The 15724-nt window shown below is 37.6% G+C and overlaps 1 protein-coding gene across 2 annotated transcripts in view; it reads left to right on the top strand.

Moving 5' to 3' along the window:
• Nucleotides 1-1838: 1838 nt before the first annotated feature.
• Nucleotides 1839-15724, top strand: part of uhrf1 (ubiquitin-like with PHD and ring finger domains 1) — a 42211-nt gene continuing 28325 nt past the window's right edge. For both annotated transcript variants that reach the window (XM_039767101.1, XM_039767102.1), the window contains exons 1-3: nt 1839-1971; nt 8582-8743; nt 12140-12403. In XM_039767101.1, the coding sequence (XP_039623035.1) occupies nt 8591-8743; nt 12140-12403 (417 nt within the window). In that variant the 5' untranslated portion in view covers nt 1839-1971; nt 8582-8590. The remainder of the gene's footprint in view (nt 1972-8581; nt 8744-12139; nt 12404-15724) is intronic.

A 15724-nucleotide genomic window follows, 5' to 3' on the forward strand; every position in this document is an offset into this window, starting at 1 on the left:
GTTTAGAAGATGGAATCATGGTGGAGTGGTGGCTCTGAGGCTAGGGATCTGCACTGGCAATCGGAAGGTTGCCGGTTTGAGTCCCGTAAATGCCAAAAAGGGACTCCGCTCTGTTGGGCCCTTGAGCAAGACCCTTAACCTGCAATTGCTGAGTGCTTTGAGTAGTGAGAAAAGCACCACCTAAATGCAAAGAATTATTATTATAATATATTTAACATGTTCAAACACTGGCAACTGTCCTAGATAAAGCGAGTCACCCAGAATCATATGATACATGTTTTAATCTATTAATATACCTCCTAATGCTAAAATGCATACAATTGATTTTTTTAAACTGATCCATGATGTGGTTCAAAGTAAAAGTATAAATCTAAAGCAGATTGTTTTCTTGAACTTTTGACTGTTAAATTTTTAGTTCTGCACATATCTTCATGTGCTCATTCCTCACCTTTCATGGCAGAATTCCACCCTAAGATTTTTCATGCATTCTTTTAAACCTGATGCATGATGTGATTTCCAATAAAATAATACATTGAAAAGCTGGCTGCTGATCTTTTTCATTTAAAATTTATAAAAAAAAAAATACACACATATTGAAATATCCAGCCATCCATTTGTAATTTGATTTTCCAGAGAAGTGTCGTGGAGACACTGGAGCCTATCCCAGCAAGCAATGGGTGCAGGGCAAGAACAGTCCCTGGACAGGATGCCACTTCATTGCAGGGTGAACACATGCACACAAACATTTTGGCCAATTTAGCATTGCCAGTCCACCTAACTTGCATGTCTTTGGACTGGTGGAGGAAACCGGAGTAAAATCACATGAATAGGAAGAGAACATGAAAAGCGCTGCTCTCCTTACTGCAAGGCACCCTTGCTTTCTAAATTGAGGAACCAATCCTGGATGGGGCCCACACAATCACATACATACACTGGTCCAGTCTGCAGTCATCACTCATCCTGACCCTTGACACTTTAGAGACATGGTGTGCACTGTTAAAGGTAATTATTATTCACTATATGTGAACATATAATAACAATAGTCAGTTTTTGTGTTTTGGCTTATTTTCTTGTATCTGTGCAACAATGCCTTATGTTTTCTACATTCCTGTTGCAAACAATAATAAAGTCTAACCAAAAAACATAACCAACCCCACATAAATAGGCGGGGCCTTGAAAACTCTAAAGAAACAATTTGATCTGTTGCAAAACGTGAACCAAGTATGCGGTGGAATGAGCGCCACTACCCACTGCGCCACCGCGCTTCCCTGTGTTGTTTACCTTTTTGTTATTATAGCGCATTTCGTGTCAAAACAGATTCCTGTATCTTTTACAAACGGCATTCAAGCGATCGGGTACTTTTCTCAACATTTTGTGTCTTCATTCCAAGAACCTGCACTGTGCTAACGCACTTTGCTAGTTTACCATTTCCAATCCTTTACAGTAAGCTAGGGTAACATGGGATGTTACATGTTTTGCAATAGGGGTGAATAAGTTCTAATAAGGAGATACACTAGTTTTGGTAGCAATTGTGAATACTTTTAGCTTTTCCGGAATTTGAATTGTATATTCGTACTACTGTATGAATTTTTACACTCATGGTAACAGCGTATTTTTAACAAAAAGTCCTTCCTCACCTCCCCTGTCTCCCTCTTCTTTTTACAAGATTCCGCGAGACCGCCCGGCCTGAGCGCGAACCCAAAGTTTCGCGCGCTGGACAACCACCGCCCTCTCGACAATAATGACAGGCATTTCAGCCTATCATCTAACGACATTCCACGATGCCCGACCAATTGTATTTGGAGGATCTGGCGGGAGGGCTAAAACATCTTATTGAAGTGAGCAACGCCTTTTTTTATTTTCCAGTGAAGCGGCCGTGCAGTTTAAAGGAGTGGATTAAAGGCGGCTGAAATTGGCCTTTTTCTTTTGATTTTTGCATCACAGCTTGAACGTATCTCGAATTAACTCAAGGTAAGAAGAGGTATTGGTGTAGTGTATCTTTGTGCTTGTGTGTGAGAGCCAACAAGTTGTTTGGCGTGCGGTTTTCGCGCGCACGGGAACTTTTAAAGGCGTCTGAGAGTTCACAGTAAATGGATATGTTTGCAAATCGGCCAGTGTGAACATTTTACTCTCCTGTTTCCTTTATTATCTCGCTCAGTGCCACACGCTATATAGTTTAATTTCTTTGTCAGCCAGAACTCGCAACAATGGATTAGGCAAAGTGTCAGTAGTAATTCCGCATGAGCAAGAGCCGCATGCTGAGCAATAGAAAACATGGGCTGTTTTGGCGCTTTCATTGTTATGGTTAAATCTCGTCTTTTTATGGTGTGTAGCACCGTTTGTAGAACCGTAACAAACCGTTTTTAAAGACACTGTTTTCGCTTATCATTTTATAATGTATGTTTAATTGTTGCTTTTGTTGCAAATTGTCGAAGCAACTCGGGGCACCTTCAGGCAGTTTGTAATCAAAGTGAGGGGCCTGAGTTGCCTCGAAAGTTTGCATATTGTAATCTTTTTAGTTAGCCAATGAAAGGGGTTATTTTTGCTTGATTACTCCTTGCATCCATAATGTGCAACACGGTACAGCACCCTACTATTGTAAATTGTCTAAATTTTAAATTGGCCTGCTCCATACAAATCACCTATCTACACCGCCATCCGCTTTGCACGCGCAGGCATTGATTTATTTTTTCCAGATATTAAAAATTAAAATTCAACAAAAATATACAGCGCTGCCAGCAAACTGTACTCACTGGTTACAGTGTATTGAAGTCCTAAAATGGTAGCGCGTGAGTCATTCTTGGTAATCTGCTTGTTTTAGATGGGCCAACACAAAGGTGCAACTTCCAGTTCTAGCCAGCGATTCAGAAAAAGGGGAGAACCCCTAATAAGATCCTTACAATTTTTTTTTTTCGTTTACTAGTTTGTTTTGCGAGCCCTGAAGATGAAGTCTAAAGAAACACCTGGTGTGCCGTGGTAGGAAGCGTGGGTGTGAAATATAATGCTTTTGTATCTCTCCAAGTTTGGAGGGCTGAGTAATTTATAGACTTGCTTGGAAGTACTTTTAAAACTTTCGATTCAAGAATTGTTGATTTAGAGAAATGATAGGGGGCCTCAAGTACTTAATCAGATACCAAATCCATTGATATTTTTCTGCATGGCACATTGTTAAAATGTTTGGAGGGAACTAGTCAGAAATGTATTAATGAATCCTAAGGAAATTGCAGGGTTACGGCAAATTGATAAAAAAAAAAAAAAAATGCACATACATACAAGAATATTAATCTTAAATATTCTAACAAACAAAAAATAAACACAACACAAATTATCTGAGTAAATTAACAAAGTTTAGTTATTTATGATTAGAATTGCACATGTTTGTAATTTTACAGTACAGGATGTCAGTCATTGGCACACAGCTTCATTGTCTGTGAAAATGTCTGCTAGACCAGCTCGGTACCATTCAGCAAATGAGAAACAATGCAACCTCAACCGAGGGGAGACTCATTATAGAGCCTGATGGCCGAGGGTAAAAACGACATCATATGGAGTTCCTTGTGTCAATGCAGTCTTCTCGGTCAGTTACTAAATGTGCTCTTCAGTTTAGCCAAAATGTCCTACAGAGGGTGAGAGTCATTGTCCAGGAGAGTAAGCAGCTTCCTAAGTGATTGTCTTTTCTTCCGTTTCCTTTGGTAAGTGCAGCCTGATTCCCAAGATTGAGCTGTCCTTTTTGATTGGTTTGTTTAGCTTGTTGCCATCATCTGTGCTAATACAATTTTCCAACCACACTATTACATAGAAAATTGCACATGCAGCTACAGACTTGTAGAATACATGTAAGACAGGCCTGCACGCACCAAACGACCTCAATCTACACAGGAAATTTAAGCGAGTTCAACCCTTTTATACAGTCTTTTGCTGGTACTTCACTCAAGCCTGCCATTCAGAATCACCCCCCGAGTTATTTATTTCCTCACCATCTTCACCATCAGTGGGAACCTTTAGCCTCCTGAAGGTCTACAATTGCCTCCTTTGTGCTAATGATTTTGAGCTGCAAGTGGCTGAGTTTGCACATTCAAAAACGTTTTTCACTAGTGCCCTGTGTTCATTCTGTGATCTGTATCTGTAAATTACATACAATACTGAAATATGCCATCTGTAGAAGAGTCTTAAGTGTGCATAGTAAGCAGGAAGGGAGCCAGTACAGTTGTTTTTGAAACTTCTGTGCCTACTCATGACCATGTCTGATGCACAGCTTAGAACTTTTTGCCCCTAAGGGGGAATTTGGCTTTTTACAGAAGCTCTTTAAAAAATTAAGAAGATAATAAACACACTATACAGTCTGAATACATATCAGAATGACTAATAAGGCAGAAAAGGAAAGAAAAATGTCTGACTTTGCAGTCACAGTCCAACATTGTACAGACGTATTATTGTAGGTATCGAGGAGCCCCAGTAGCATTTCTTGACACACTCTTTTAGAATATTTTGTTTGTTCAAAGTCCTCAATGCTAGTGTGTCAAAGAGAGGGTGTGAAGCATTTTTCATATATGACAATGTTTTGTTTTAATTTTCTCCTTTGCTACTGCCTCCAGCAGGTCCAGAATGCGTCCCATAACTGAGACTCCTTTTTTTAAATAGCTTATTGATTCAGTATACCTCTCTTGAACTGATGTAACTAGCTCAGCACATGGTAGAAAATCAGTTCTTACACTGCACAATCTGTGGTCTACCAGTGAAGTGTCCATCATTCAGGACCTGGTGGTGGTATCAGCCCTTATTAACAAGAGCTTCTTCCCCAGCAATTTGGGATGTTTGGTGTTAAATGCACTAGAAAAGTCAAAACAAGATCCTTGCCCTGTTTTGCTTGGTGGCAGTAGGTTCTTTGCAGATTAGACCGTGTTGTCCTTCCTTTGTGATAGGCAAACTGCAGAGGGTCAAGTGCTGTTTTGACAAGGCTACAATGTGCTACAAATGCTGCATATTTTACTTTTGCTTGGTAGATCAAACTTGTCAGTTGTATTATACATTTTGAAGACTAGAACATAGATTATTCTCATTTTTCGTGTGGGCACAGATGGCATTCCTTTTATATCAGTGTTTCTCAACCTCAGTCCTGGGGGCACACTGTGGCTAAAGGTTTTTGTTCCATCCAGCTTCTGTGTGTATATATATATATACATACATACACACTGTATTAAAATGTACCAATCAGTTACAGTGGAATAATGTGTTTTTTTTTCTTTTTAACAATATTTTCATCTTGATTTTCATTCTTTTTTGAAGGTGCTCTAATTGTTTAATTAATCCATTATTTACTAATTAGTGGGTCTGATGCTAAAGTAGTTGCCGCCTTTCATGATTCCGTGTTTGCCAGTGTCTCTCGTCTGCTCACTTTTAATTGTCATTAATAAGATGATGCAATGAATGGGAGAAAGGGCAAAATATAATGAAATCAACAAAAGAGAGTTAAACATTTAAATCTATAGCAAAAGCAGAAATATTTCTAAATGTCTTACAAATTTAAAAATCATGCTGCTGTGCTTTTCTGAATGTAGAATTAAAGGAAAATACCATCTAATTAAATGAGATCAGTGTTATCAGGTGTTGTCACTGATTAGAAATCTGGTTGGAACAAAAACCTGCAGCCACAGTGTGCCCCCAGGACTGAGGTTGAGAGACACTGCTTTATAGTTATGCTGAAGTCTGTCTTCTTACAAGGCCTTTGTGTTTATCAATAGATTAGATAAACTTTATTAATCCCATGGGGAAATACAGCTGCATCATAATACTGTAATACCTTAAACTTCATTGATGAATGCTGCATTCTGTTATTACACCTTGGAAAACTGTTGAATTGAGTGTATCTGCAGTGTATATGCGAGTGTAAAGAATGTTTTAAGAGCCGGCCCTATCTTTTCATAAGGACTTTGCTGTTATGTTCTTGCAGTCTTCTTGCAGATATTTAAATCGAAATCAACAAATACAGGGGGTCCTCGGGTTACGACACAGTTCTGTTCCTACAACAGTGATGTAACCCGAATTTTGGTGTAAGTCGAAACACAGTCTAGCCTAAGTCGCTTACCTATCTTAAAACATTTGTAAAATCATAAACTAGAACATAAAACCACAAAATCTAAGCCTGAGAAAAAAGGACATAAATATACTGTACTGTACACTGTACTGTAGTAACAGAAAAAATGAGTAAAAAAAATCCTTACCTTTTATTCCTTCTCGTGTCTCAATTTTTTAAAGGTTTTTATGGGAGTGAGTGTTGTAACCTGAGGACCCATGGTTACAGGTGCATCATTTACAGGATTTTCAAAATAAATCCTAATAAAAATTAAATTACAGGAAGTAAGCAGCAAAATCTATTTAAGCAAACTTCCAGACTCTCTCCTATACAAGTAAAATTTATTTACTTTGTATAACTATTGACCTGGAGGGCTGCTATGGTTGCATGTTTTTCTTCCAGCCCAGTTGCTTAATCGGAGATTAATTTTTGTCAATAACAGATCGTGTTTTTTTTTAATAATAAATGTCATGGTTTGTTTCAGCTCTACAATATCAGTACGTTCTTGTATCGCAGAATTCTTTCATTCCCAAGGATATCACCACAAAGATTTGAAGTCTAAAATGGATTATTAATTCTCAGGCCTTCACTTTTTTTCACTTTAGTTTCCTTCCAAACATTTTATTAAACCAGCTACTTCATGATCAGTACTACACACAGGTAATAATAGAAACGAGCTGGATGGAAAAGTGATGGATCCTTTGTCATTTGCATCATATTACTAGTAAGGAGTAATTAAAAATGGTAAATGCAGCTGTTTGACTAAAAAAGGGCAGTTATGGGTGGGGCACCTTAACAAGCGAGACAGCTAAAATGAAGCAGAAAAAGTTGCTTGCGCAGTAAGTGCTTCATCAGCTATAATTGACTTCTCATTAAGAAACTGAGTTGAAACTAAAAGCTTCAGCTACTGCGGCTATCCTGGATTATCATTGCACACCCCTACATATGGAAAAAGGGTTTAAAAAAGGGAAAAACAACTTGCAGCTAACAGCAATGTCTGTCAGTTAAAATACATATACATTTATAAAATAAAACTGAGTTAAAACTACATAGTTAAACTAAACTGTCAATGCAAACAAAGTAAATGCAAGTTTTAACAGTGAAATGTGGGAGGTGATCTTAGAAAGAACTTGTCCCCAGGGGATTTTTTTTTTAATAAAGTAATTTCAATGAATACATAATGTCAAACAACAAAGTGTTCTCAAATATACACCAGAATGAGTAAAAAAGAGAGAATTTCTGACTTGGCAGTTGCAATGAGACATTATTCAAGGGTATTGCCGTTGGTGTAAAGGAGCTCTAGTAGCATTTCTTTTTACACTTCTGCAGAATATTTGGGTAGCTGAAAGTACTCTGTGTTAGATATAGCCGTAGACTAACTACAGCAAAACCGCGATCACCCTACTGTTGTAACTATGTGTGTGGAACAGAATAATAACTGATGAGAGGGTATAGATCAGCAAGATAGGCTGGAGCACGCCCTTGGATGGCTTTGAACACAAATAATAAGCTTAAAATCCCTGCGTATGTCACAAAAAGCAAAAAACGAGGAGAGGACAGGAGTGAAATGTGGCTCTGGTAGCAGCAGTTTGAATTAGTTGTAGTCTGGACAGAGGTGAGTACAGGTACATTGAGGAAATTGCAGCAGTTTAAATGGGATGAAACAAAAGCATGAATAAGCTTTTGCAGATCATTAAAACAGAGAAAGGGTTTAACTTTAGTAATGACCCAAAGTTTAAAAATGGTACTTTTGACCACGTTTGAATTCTGAGTCAGAGATAATACCAAAGTTTCTAAAGTAAGACCGGATGAGTAGAGTTAGTGGACCAAGATTACTGTTGATGCAGTTAATGGTGCATGAAAGGTCTCAGAATGTTCACTCTTTTTGATTTGTTTGGTTGAAGAAAATTTAATGCCTCCCAGCATTTGATATCCTAGATCTTTTTTTTTCTTCCTGTTTTCATTTACATGTTTAGTTCTAGGCCACAAACTAATCTTTATTTTTGTTTTTTACCATAAAGAACTTAGTACAAGATAGGTTCGAGATCAAGTCGTCCTGTCCAGCTGTGGGTACCAAGTAGGATGCAACATTGAATGGAAAGTGAATCCCAATGCTGGAACATGCAGTTTTTACCTGGGTACTTCAGCACTCCAGGGCTGGTTCAGTTTGAGGAGAAATTAGCCTAGAAACTGTTGTTGAGATGTGCGAGTGAAGCATGTGAACATTTTACGGTTAAGTACTGGATGACTCTTTTCCTTAATCCCTTATATTCCACCAGCAGGTTACTTCATGTAAGAATTCTGTTTTTAACTATACTTCTGATAGGTTTTATGATGATACATTTTATTTATATAGCACCTTTCTCCTGGTCATAGTATGCACATTACATGTTGAATGCCACACAAGCACAGATGATTCAGCCATATATAGATAGGAATGGATAGTAGGAGTTTAAAAATTTTTAAATATTAAAGTAAAATACTCATTTTTAATTTTCTTTTGTGAAGGCTGTAAAAATGTGGATCCAGGTGCGCACCATGGATGGAAAAGAGACCCACCGAATTGATTCCTTGTCCAAGCTGACCAAGGTGGATGACTTAAGAGTTAAGATAATGGAAGCCTTTAATGTGGAGCCAGAAAGGCAGAGACTATTCTACAGGGGAAAGCAGGTGAGAAATAGGTTTTATTACAACTATTACCTGACTTGTATTCAGGTGGAGAGTGACAATTCTTTTGTTAGGGGCTGGTTTGTTGAGGGATAAAGGACTTTGGTCTGGGAACAATACTTCATGTTTTATGAGGTACTGTACTTGGAAGCTTTTGACGCTGGTGGGGATTCCCAGAGGTCTGTTGGCACCTAGCCAGTTAACACCTCTGTAATTTCAGTATTATTGTATTAGCATTGTCAAAGTAAAATTCAATTAATTTGCAAGAGGAGAGACATTCATTGATCAATACAGATGCAATCAAAATGGGCATTTTTTTCCTTTAATCAAAATTATAGTTTACAAGTACTGTTTTTTGCTTATTATTTTACTAACCAGGTAAATGTTCTACTTCATGCCACTAACAATGAAAAAAAATAATTTTTTGTTAATTTTAATTTGTATTTTAAATATGCTAGATTTTAGTGTCAAGTAAAGATTTAGGAAACCTGTTTAAAATGAAATTTGTCCCTCTGTCCCAATTGTCTGTAATACGTATGCCAATTTTTCCTGGGTTGTAAAATTTTCACTATCGTATTACTTTGGCTAAGAACTGGCACTATGGGTAAGTGGGTGCCTCTTTCTAAAATCCTTTTTCAAAGGTAAAGACCCGTTTAAAATTCTGACAGTTTCAGTCACTTGTCTTGTCAACTTTGTAAGGAAATCTTAGTTCTATTTCTGGCTGCTTTGAAGTCTAAAGTATCTGGTTGCTTAATTTACATTTTTGAGGATGACACTTTCAATAGATTTTTTTTTTTTAAACCGGTAAAATACTATTGTTCTCATGCTTCTCTAATCCTAATAGTTCAGTTTACTGATTTCTTTTGCCTCGTACAGCAAGGCTGCATACTAGAATGAATGTCTTACAATATAAAAGGCTTTAATAGTTTTTTCCCCCTCACATTTTGAAGTAGTGTCTTTAAAAAATGTCAACCTAATACTTTTTTTTTTTTTTAAATATATAAATAGCAGCAATTTCTTTTAATAATGGATTAAATTGGTATATAGACAATACTTTTCTAATCTGATTAAATTATGCATCTTCAATATGTTTGGGCTTGTGTAATTAAAAACTATGTCCTGGTTCTTCCTACCACATTGTTTCAAGATAATAGTATGAAAGCTTTTGCCAAATACTAATGGAATGCCATTTCATTGTGGTGCTGTATTCTGGCTTTTTGTTTTACATACAATGGCTTGCAAAAGTATTCGGCCCCCTTGAACTTTTCCACATTTTGTCACATTACAGCCACAAACATGAATCAATTTTATTGGAATTCCACGTGAAAGACCAATACACAGTGGTGTACACGTGAGAAGTGGAACGAAAATCATACATGATTCTAAACATTTTTTACAAATAAATAACTGAAAAGTGGGGTGTGTGTAATTATTCAGCCCCCTGAGCCAATATTTTGTAGAACCACCTTTTGCTGCAATTACAGCTGCCAGTCTTTTAGGGTATGTCTCTACCAGCTTTGCACATCTAGAGACTGAAATCCTTGCCCATTCTTCTTTGCAAAACAACTCCAGCTCCGTCAGGTTAAGATGGACAGCGTTTGTGAACAGCATTTTTCAGATCTTGCTTCAGATTCTCGATTGGATTTAGATCTGGACTTTGACTGGGCCATTCTAACACATGGATATGTTTTGTTTTAAACCATTCCATTGTTGCCCTTGCTTTATGTTTAGGGTCGTTGTCCTGCTGGAAGGCAAACCTCCGCCCCAGTCTCAAGTCTTTTGCAGACTCCAAGAGGTTTTCTTCCAAGATTGCCCTGTATTTAGCTCCATCCATCAACTCAGACCAGCTTCCCTGTCCCTGCTGAAGAGAAGCACCCCCAGAGCATGATGCTGCCACCACCATGTTTGACAGTGGGGATGTTGTGTTCAGAGTGATGTGCAGTGTGTGTTTTCCGCCACACATAGCGTTTTGCATTTTGGCCCAAAAGTTCCATTTTGGTCTCATATGACCAGAGCACCTTCTTCCACGTTTACTGTGTCCCCCACATGGCTTGTGGCAAACTGCAAATGGGACTTCTTATGGTTTTCTGTTAACAATGGCTTTCTTCTTGCCACTGTTCCATAAAGGCCAACTTTGTGCAGTGCACAACTAATAGTTGTCCTATGGACAGATTCCCCCACCTGAGCTGTAGATCTCTGCAGCTCGTCCAGAGTCACCATGGGCCTCTTGGCTGCATTTCTGATCAGCGCTCTCCTTGTTCGGCCTGTGAGTTTAGGTGGACGGCCTTGTCTTGGTAGGTTTACAGTTTTGCCATACTCCTTACATTTCTGAATGATCGCTTGAACAGTGCTCCGTGGGATGTTCAAGGCTTTGGAAATCTTTTTGTAGCCTAAGCCTGCTTTAAATTTCTCAATAACTTTATCCTTGACCTGTCTGGTGTGTCCTTTGGACTTCATGGTGTTGTTGCTCCCAATATTCTCTTAGACAACCTCTTAGGCCATCACAGAGCAGCTGTATTTGTACTGACATTAGATTACACACAGGTGCACTCTATTTGGTCATTAGCACTCATCAGGCAATGTCTATGGGCAACTGACTGCCCTCGGACCAAAGTGGGCTGAATAATTACGCACACCCCACTTTGCAGTTATTTATTTGTAAAAAATGTTTGGAATCATGTATGATTTTCGTTCCACTTCTCAAGTGTACACCACTTTGTATTGGTCTTTCACGTGGAATTGCAATGAAATTATTCATGTTTGTGGCTGTAATGTGGCAAAATGTGGAAAAGTTCAAGGGGGCCGAATACTTTTGCCAGCCACTGTATTTGCTACTGTTCTGATTAAGGAACCCTTTGTCAGAGTTTTGTTTTCTATATAATGTGTTTGCAGATAAAGGCTTCTATGTTGTATGCCTGGAACTGGTCATATAACTACAAAGTTGCAATCTTTGTCCGGGGTCCTAGTAACTTGATAAAAGATAACAAAGTTATGATCACTTTGTTATAGCATAGCTAACAAAGAGGCAAAGCAGAGGAGAATAAAAAATGGATCTTGTCAGTAGCACCTCATTATGGATTATGAAATGTTTCTGTCAGCCACCATGTTTTTGCACACTAGATAAGTCCTTTAATTGTATTATGTTCTATATTCACTCTGACAAATTGAACAGTAGGAACTCTTCATGTTTGGTGTGGTGTTTTTTTTTTTTTTTTTTTTTTCCCTTTCTCATCCCTGTAACTGTTGTTCATTCTAAATTGCCATGAGCGTTAGGTTAACTGGCCATTCTGAATTAGTTTCTATTACCATGATTGACTCTGGTCATCTGTATTACTGGGTGAAACAGGTTTGAGAATATTTATAAAACTAAAAAGTGACCTGTTCTCTGCTCTTTATTAGATGGAAGATGGACATACCATTTTTGATTACAATGTGGGACTGAATGACATTGTGCAGCTTCTGGTGCGACAGAATGCACCTGTTTGCCCATCTACACAGAAAGAAAAGGAAGGAGAGCTGTCTGATTCAGACTCTGGCTGTGGATCAGCCCAGAGTGAGTCTGATAAGAACTCCAACAATGGCGAGGCTGGCATGGAAGCAGAGGGACAGGCTGGTTCCTCTGTGCAAGCTGACCTTTTTGATCCAGGATTTGGCTTCTACAAAGTAATCAATTTTATTTTCATTTTTTCCCCATTTCAGTTATTTGTCACTCTTTTTCTGGAAATGTACATGCTTGTATAGAGTTTAGTATCAAGTGCTTTGGTCTGAGTCATATTTGCACAATTTCATTTTGTCTAAAAACTTGCATGCTAGGTTTTTACTTGGTTTGTTTGAACTGTAGCAACATTTTAACTGAGTGGAAGTGAAGCCATGTAATTTTTAATACAACACGTTTATTTTTAATATACTGTATGTGAGTGAGCAAATAAATGAATGGTTCAGTATTACTTGCTACATATACAAGGAGTCTGTTCGGTAAAGAGTTTCATTTGCCATCTGTACTGTTACCAGAATGATAACTAACATTTAGCCAGACGCATTTGAAGTTGTGCTTCCGATACACGGTAGAGCAGACAATTTTTCCCAAGTTTTATTCATCTAGGCTTACAAATTGCAAAAACGTCTTCTCTAGATTTTTCTTACTCTGCTGTGCTTGATTAATTAGATCAGTATTAATTGCCAAAGCTGCTTTTGGCTTCAACTTAATTTAGACACATCTTGTCTTATACCAACTACAGTATGGAGGCAGCAAGTTCACAGATTAGACATTTTGAACTGATTATTGAGCAAACAATAGACACTGTATGGCAACAAAACTCATTTTAAAGTAAAATATGTTGGTACAGAGTGTTTACTATTCTGGTGAAATATTTAAAAACTTTTAGGAGACTATTTTTTTCTATCATTTTCTACTTGTTGCCATCAAGTTATTTTCCCCCACATAGTAGCAAATGGAGGATAATTTAGTTTTCTTAAGTCTGGCAGTGGCACACTACAAGATGGCGTGGAATGCATTTCGAAATAAACAACTGTTGCAGTTATCCTTGTTTTGAGATTATCTTATAACGTGATCAGGAATTGCAGGGGCTGTCAATCTTCCTCACAACTGCTCAGTAGTTTTAGACTTTGAAAGTACTACAAACTTGTCACCGTTTGAAGGACAATTGACATGTTGCCTTATTGCACTGGTGGTTATACGAATGTTTTAATGGTATGGAGAGTTTAGCTGCAGTCTTCTTTTTCCATTCTGTTGCTCATATGCAGGCAATTTCTAGAATCTTTGGGCCTACTCTAGAAGGTACTGTAATTATGAGGTCACGGTAGGTTTTTTCCTGCCCTTATGCCCCAGATCCATAACATTCCTATAAATAAACAGGCACTTGGCATAGCCATTTGCTGCTTACATTTTTTTTCAGTTCACAGTAAAATCCATTCATTATGTACGATGCAGTTGAGACAACAGACCAGACATACCTTTTCTTCTATTTGTATGGCCTAAAAACCTCTGCTTTCCTTGTGGCTGCATTATGTGTGGTACTTCCTGTTGAGTGCTCGTTAGGTGTCAACTTTCATATACATAGGAGCCCACTTCTACAATCTTAAGATTGTTGTTTTAGTGAATCACAAACCACTATGATTGAGTCACTTGATGTGACACTACACAACTATGTGATTATGTGAATGAAGTCTATGACTGAAATTTGGTGGAAAAGTCTGTGGGCTGATGATTGTGCAAGATTTTCTGACTGAAACATTAGCTTCTCAGTTAGTCCTTTTGTGGATATAAAAATGTTAGTTTAGTATTTTACATGAATTTTAATGATTGCATGTCACAATGGCCTGATGTACTCTTTTATGGAACACTGCTGCACCCCCTTACACTCAACTCCATTCATTTAATGCTTGTCATTTACCCTAAGATTCATTTATCATGAGATGAAAATGAGTGTATGTTGCCATTTAAAAATGAATCCCATTTAAGCCTGCTAAATTTAAATGTTTTATTTGTGAACTAACATGAATGTTTTTGTGTTTTTAAATGTTCAAATTTGTTTTATTAAATAGTACATTTGTCTATGACCATATATTACTTGTTTGGCACTATAGACCATTAAGAGGCTGTGTAAATACTCAAAAGTACTAAGGAGACAGTTTAGACAATAACTGCAACACTGTTACTGGTCTCTGATTGCCAAATGTTCTCACAATGATATACTTTTGAGCCAGAATTTTGGTCATGTGAGAATTTTTCTATTTTCTTTTGGGGTAACCAGATTTGACAGTACATATATGAATGTGCAGTAGCATCTATAAGGCAAGTGTGATCAAACTGCTCACAGGTAATCTGAATACCAAAAAACAGTGCTATCTACCCCTGCCTTTAACTTTTGCAACACATTACCAATGATTTGGATGTGCTGATGATTATTCTCAGTAAATAGCTGATTTTGGGTGGACTTTAAGTGAGGCAAAAGAACCTGCTTACGTTTTATACACAAGTTGAATAAGTTTCTGGTTTACCACCATTTCCAGCATATCTTCATAGCATGCTAAGGGCTACTGTTTCTGAGGTAGAGAGATTCAAAGTGTTGTAGAAAGCAGCAGTCATTTTATATGGTCTTTTATAAATGAGTCATGCTTTTGGATTAGTGTATGTTATGGTGGTCTCTGTCTCAGACAAGAAATAGTGGGGGTCCTGCGCTATGTTTTAAAATCATTGTTGCTTTTTTTTTTTTTACTTTTACAAACTAATGTAAAGCTATTAAGATTTTTTTCAAACTTGTCACATCCAGGTTATTTTTATTTATTTTTCTGTAAATGCTACTGTTTGGGTCAATTAAGACTTGAACTATCAGTTTTCATATTGTTACATAGTCGCAAACCAATGTGTAACATTAATATCAAATATTTACCTGATCAAAAATTTTATATATTTATTTATTTTTGGGTGTGTATACTGAAGTGGGCACAGGACTGGCTCCCTGTCCAGGACGGCTTTGTATACTCGGTATGTCCGTAGCTTGGACTGAGCAGATTTCACAATGTTGTGAACAATAGCTTAGTTTGTTGAGTTTGATACTCGCAGAATATGAAGTCTTCCTTGTGTTCTGACTTTTAACTGAGTGGTTATCTAGAGTGGTTTAATATGAATATACACAGGAGCCCACCCTTAAAGTCTTAAGATTGTTGTTCTGGTGAATCACAAATCCCTATCAGCGAGTCACTGGAGATGTAACACTACATGACTGTGTAATTATGTCAATGAAGGCTATGGCTGAAAGTTGATGCAGAAGTCTTGTGATTTGAATATGTAAACTGTTCTGACAAACATTAGCTTGTCAATTAGAATATTTTTAAATCCACACAAGCCTAGGTTGTGATGTTTAATTGTCAAAATAAATGGCCTAACTTACTTATTTACACTGCACATCCACCCCTACACCCTCAACCCCACCAATTTAGAGCTTATTTTATGCTTGTGGG

This window comes from Polypterus senegalus, chromosome 10 (assembly GCF_016835505.1).
Source record: "Polypterus senegalus isolate Bchr_013 chromosome 10, ASM1683550v1, whole genome shotgun sequence".
Lineage (NCBI taxonomy): Eukaryota > Metazoa > Chordata > Cladistia > Polypteriformes > Polypteridae > Polypterus > Polypterus senegalus.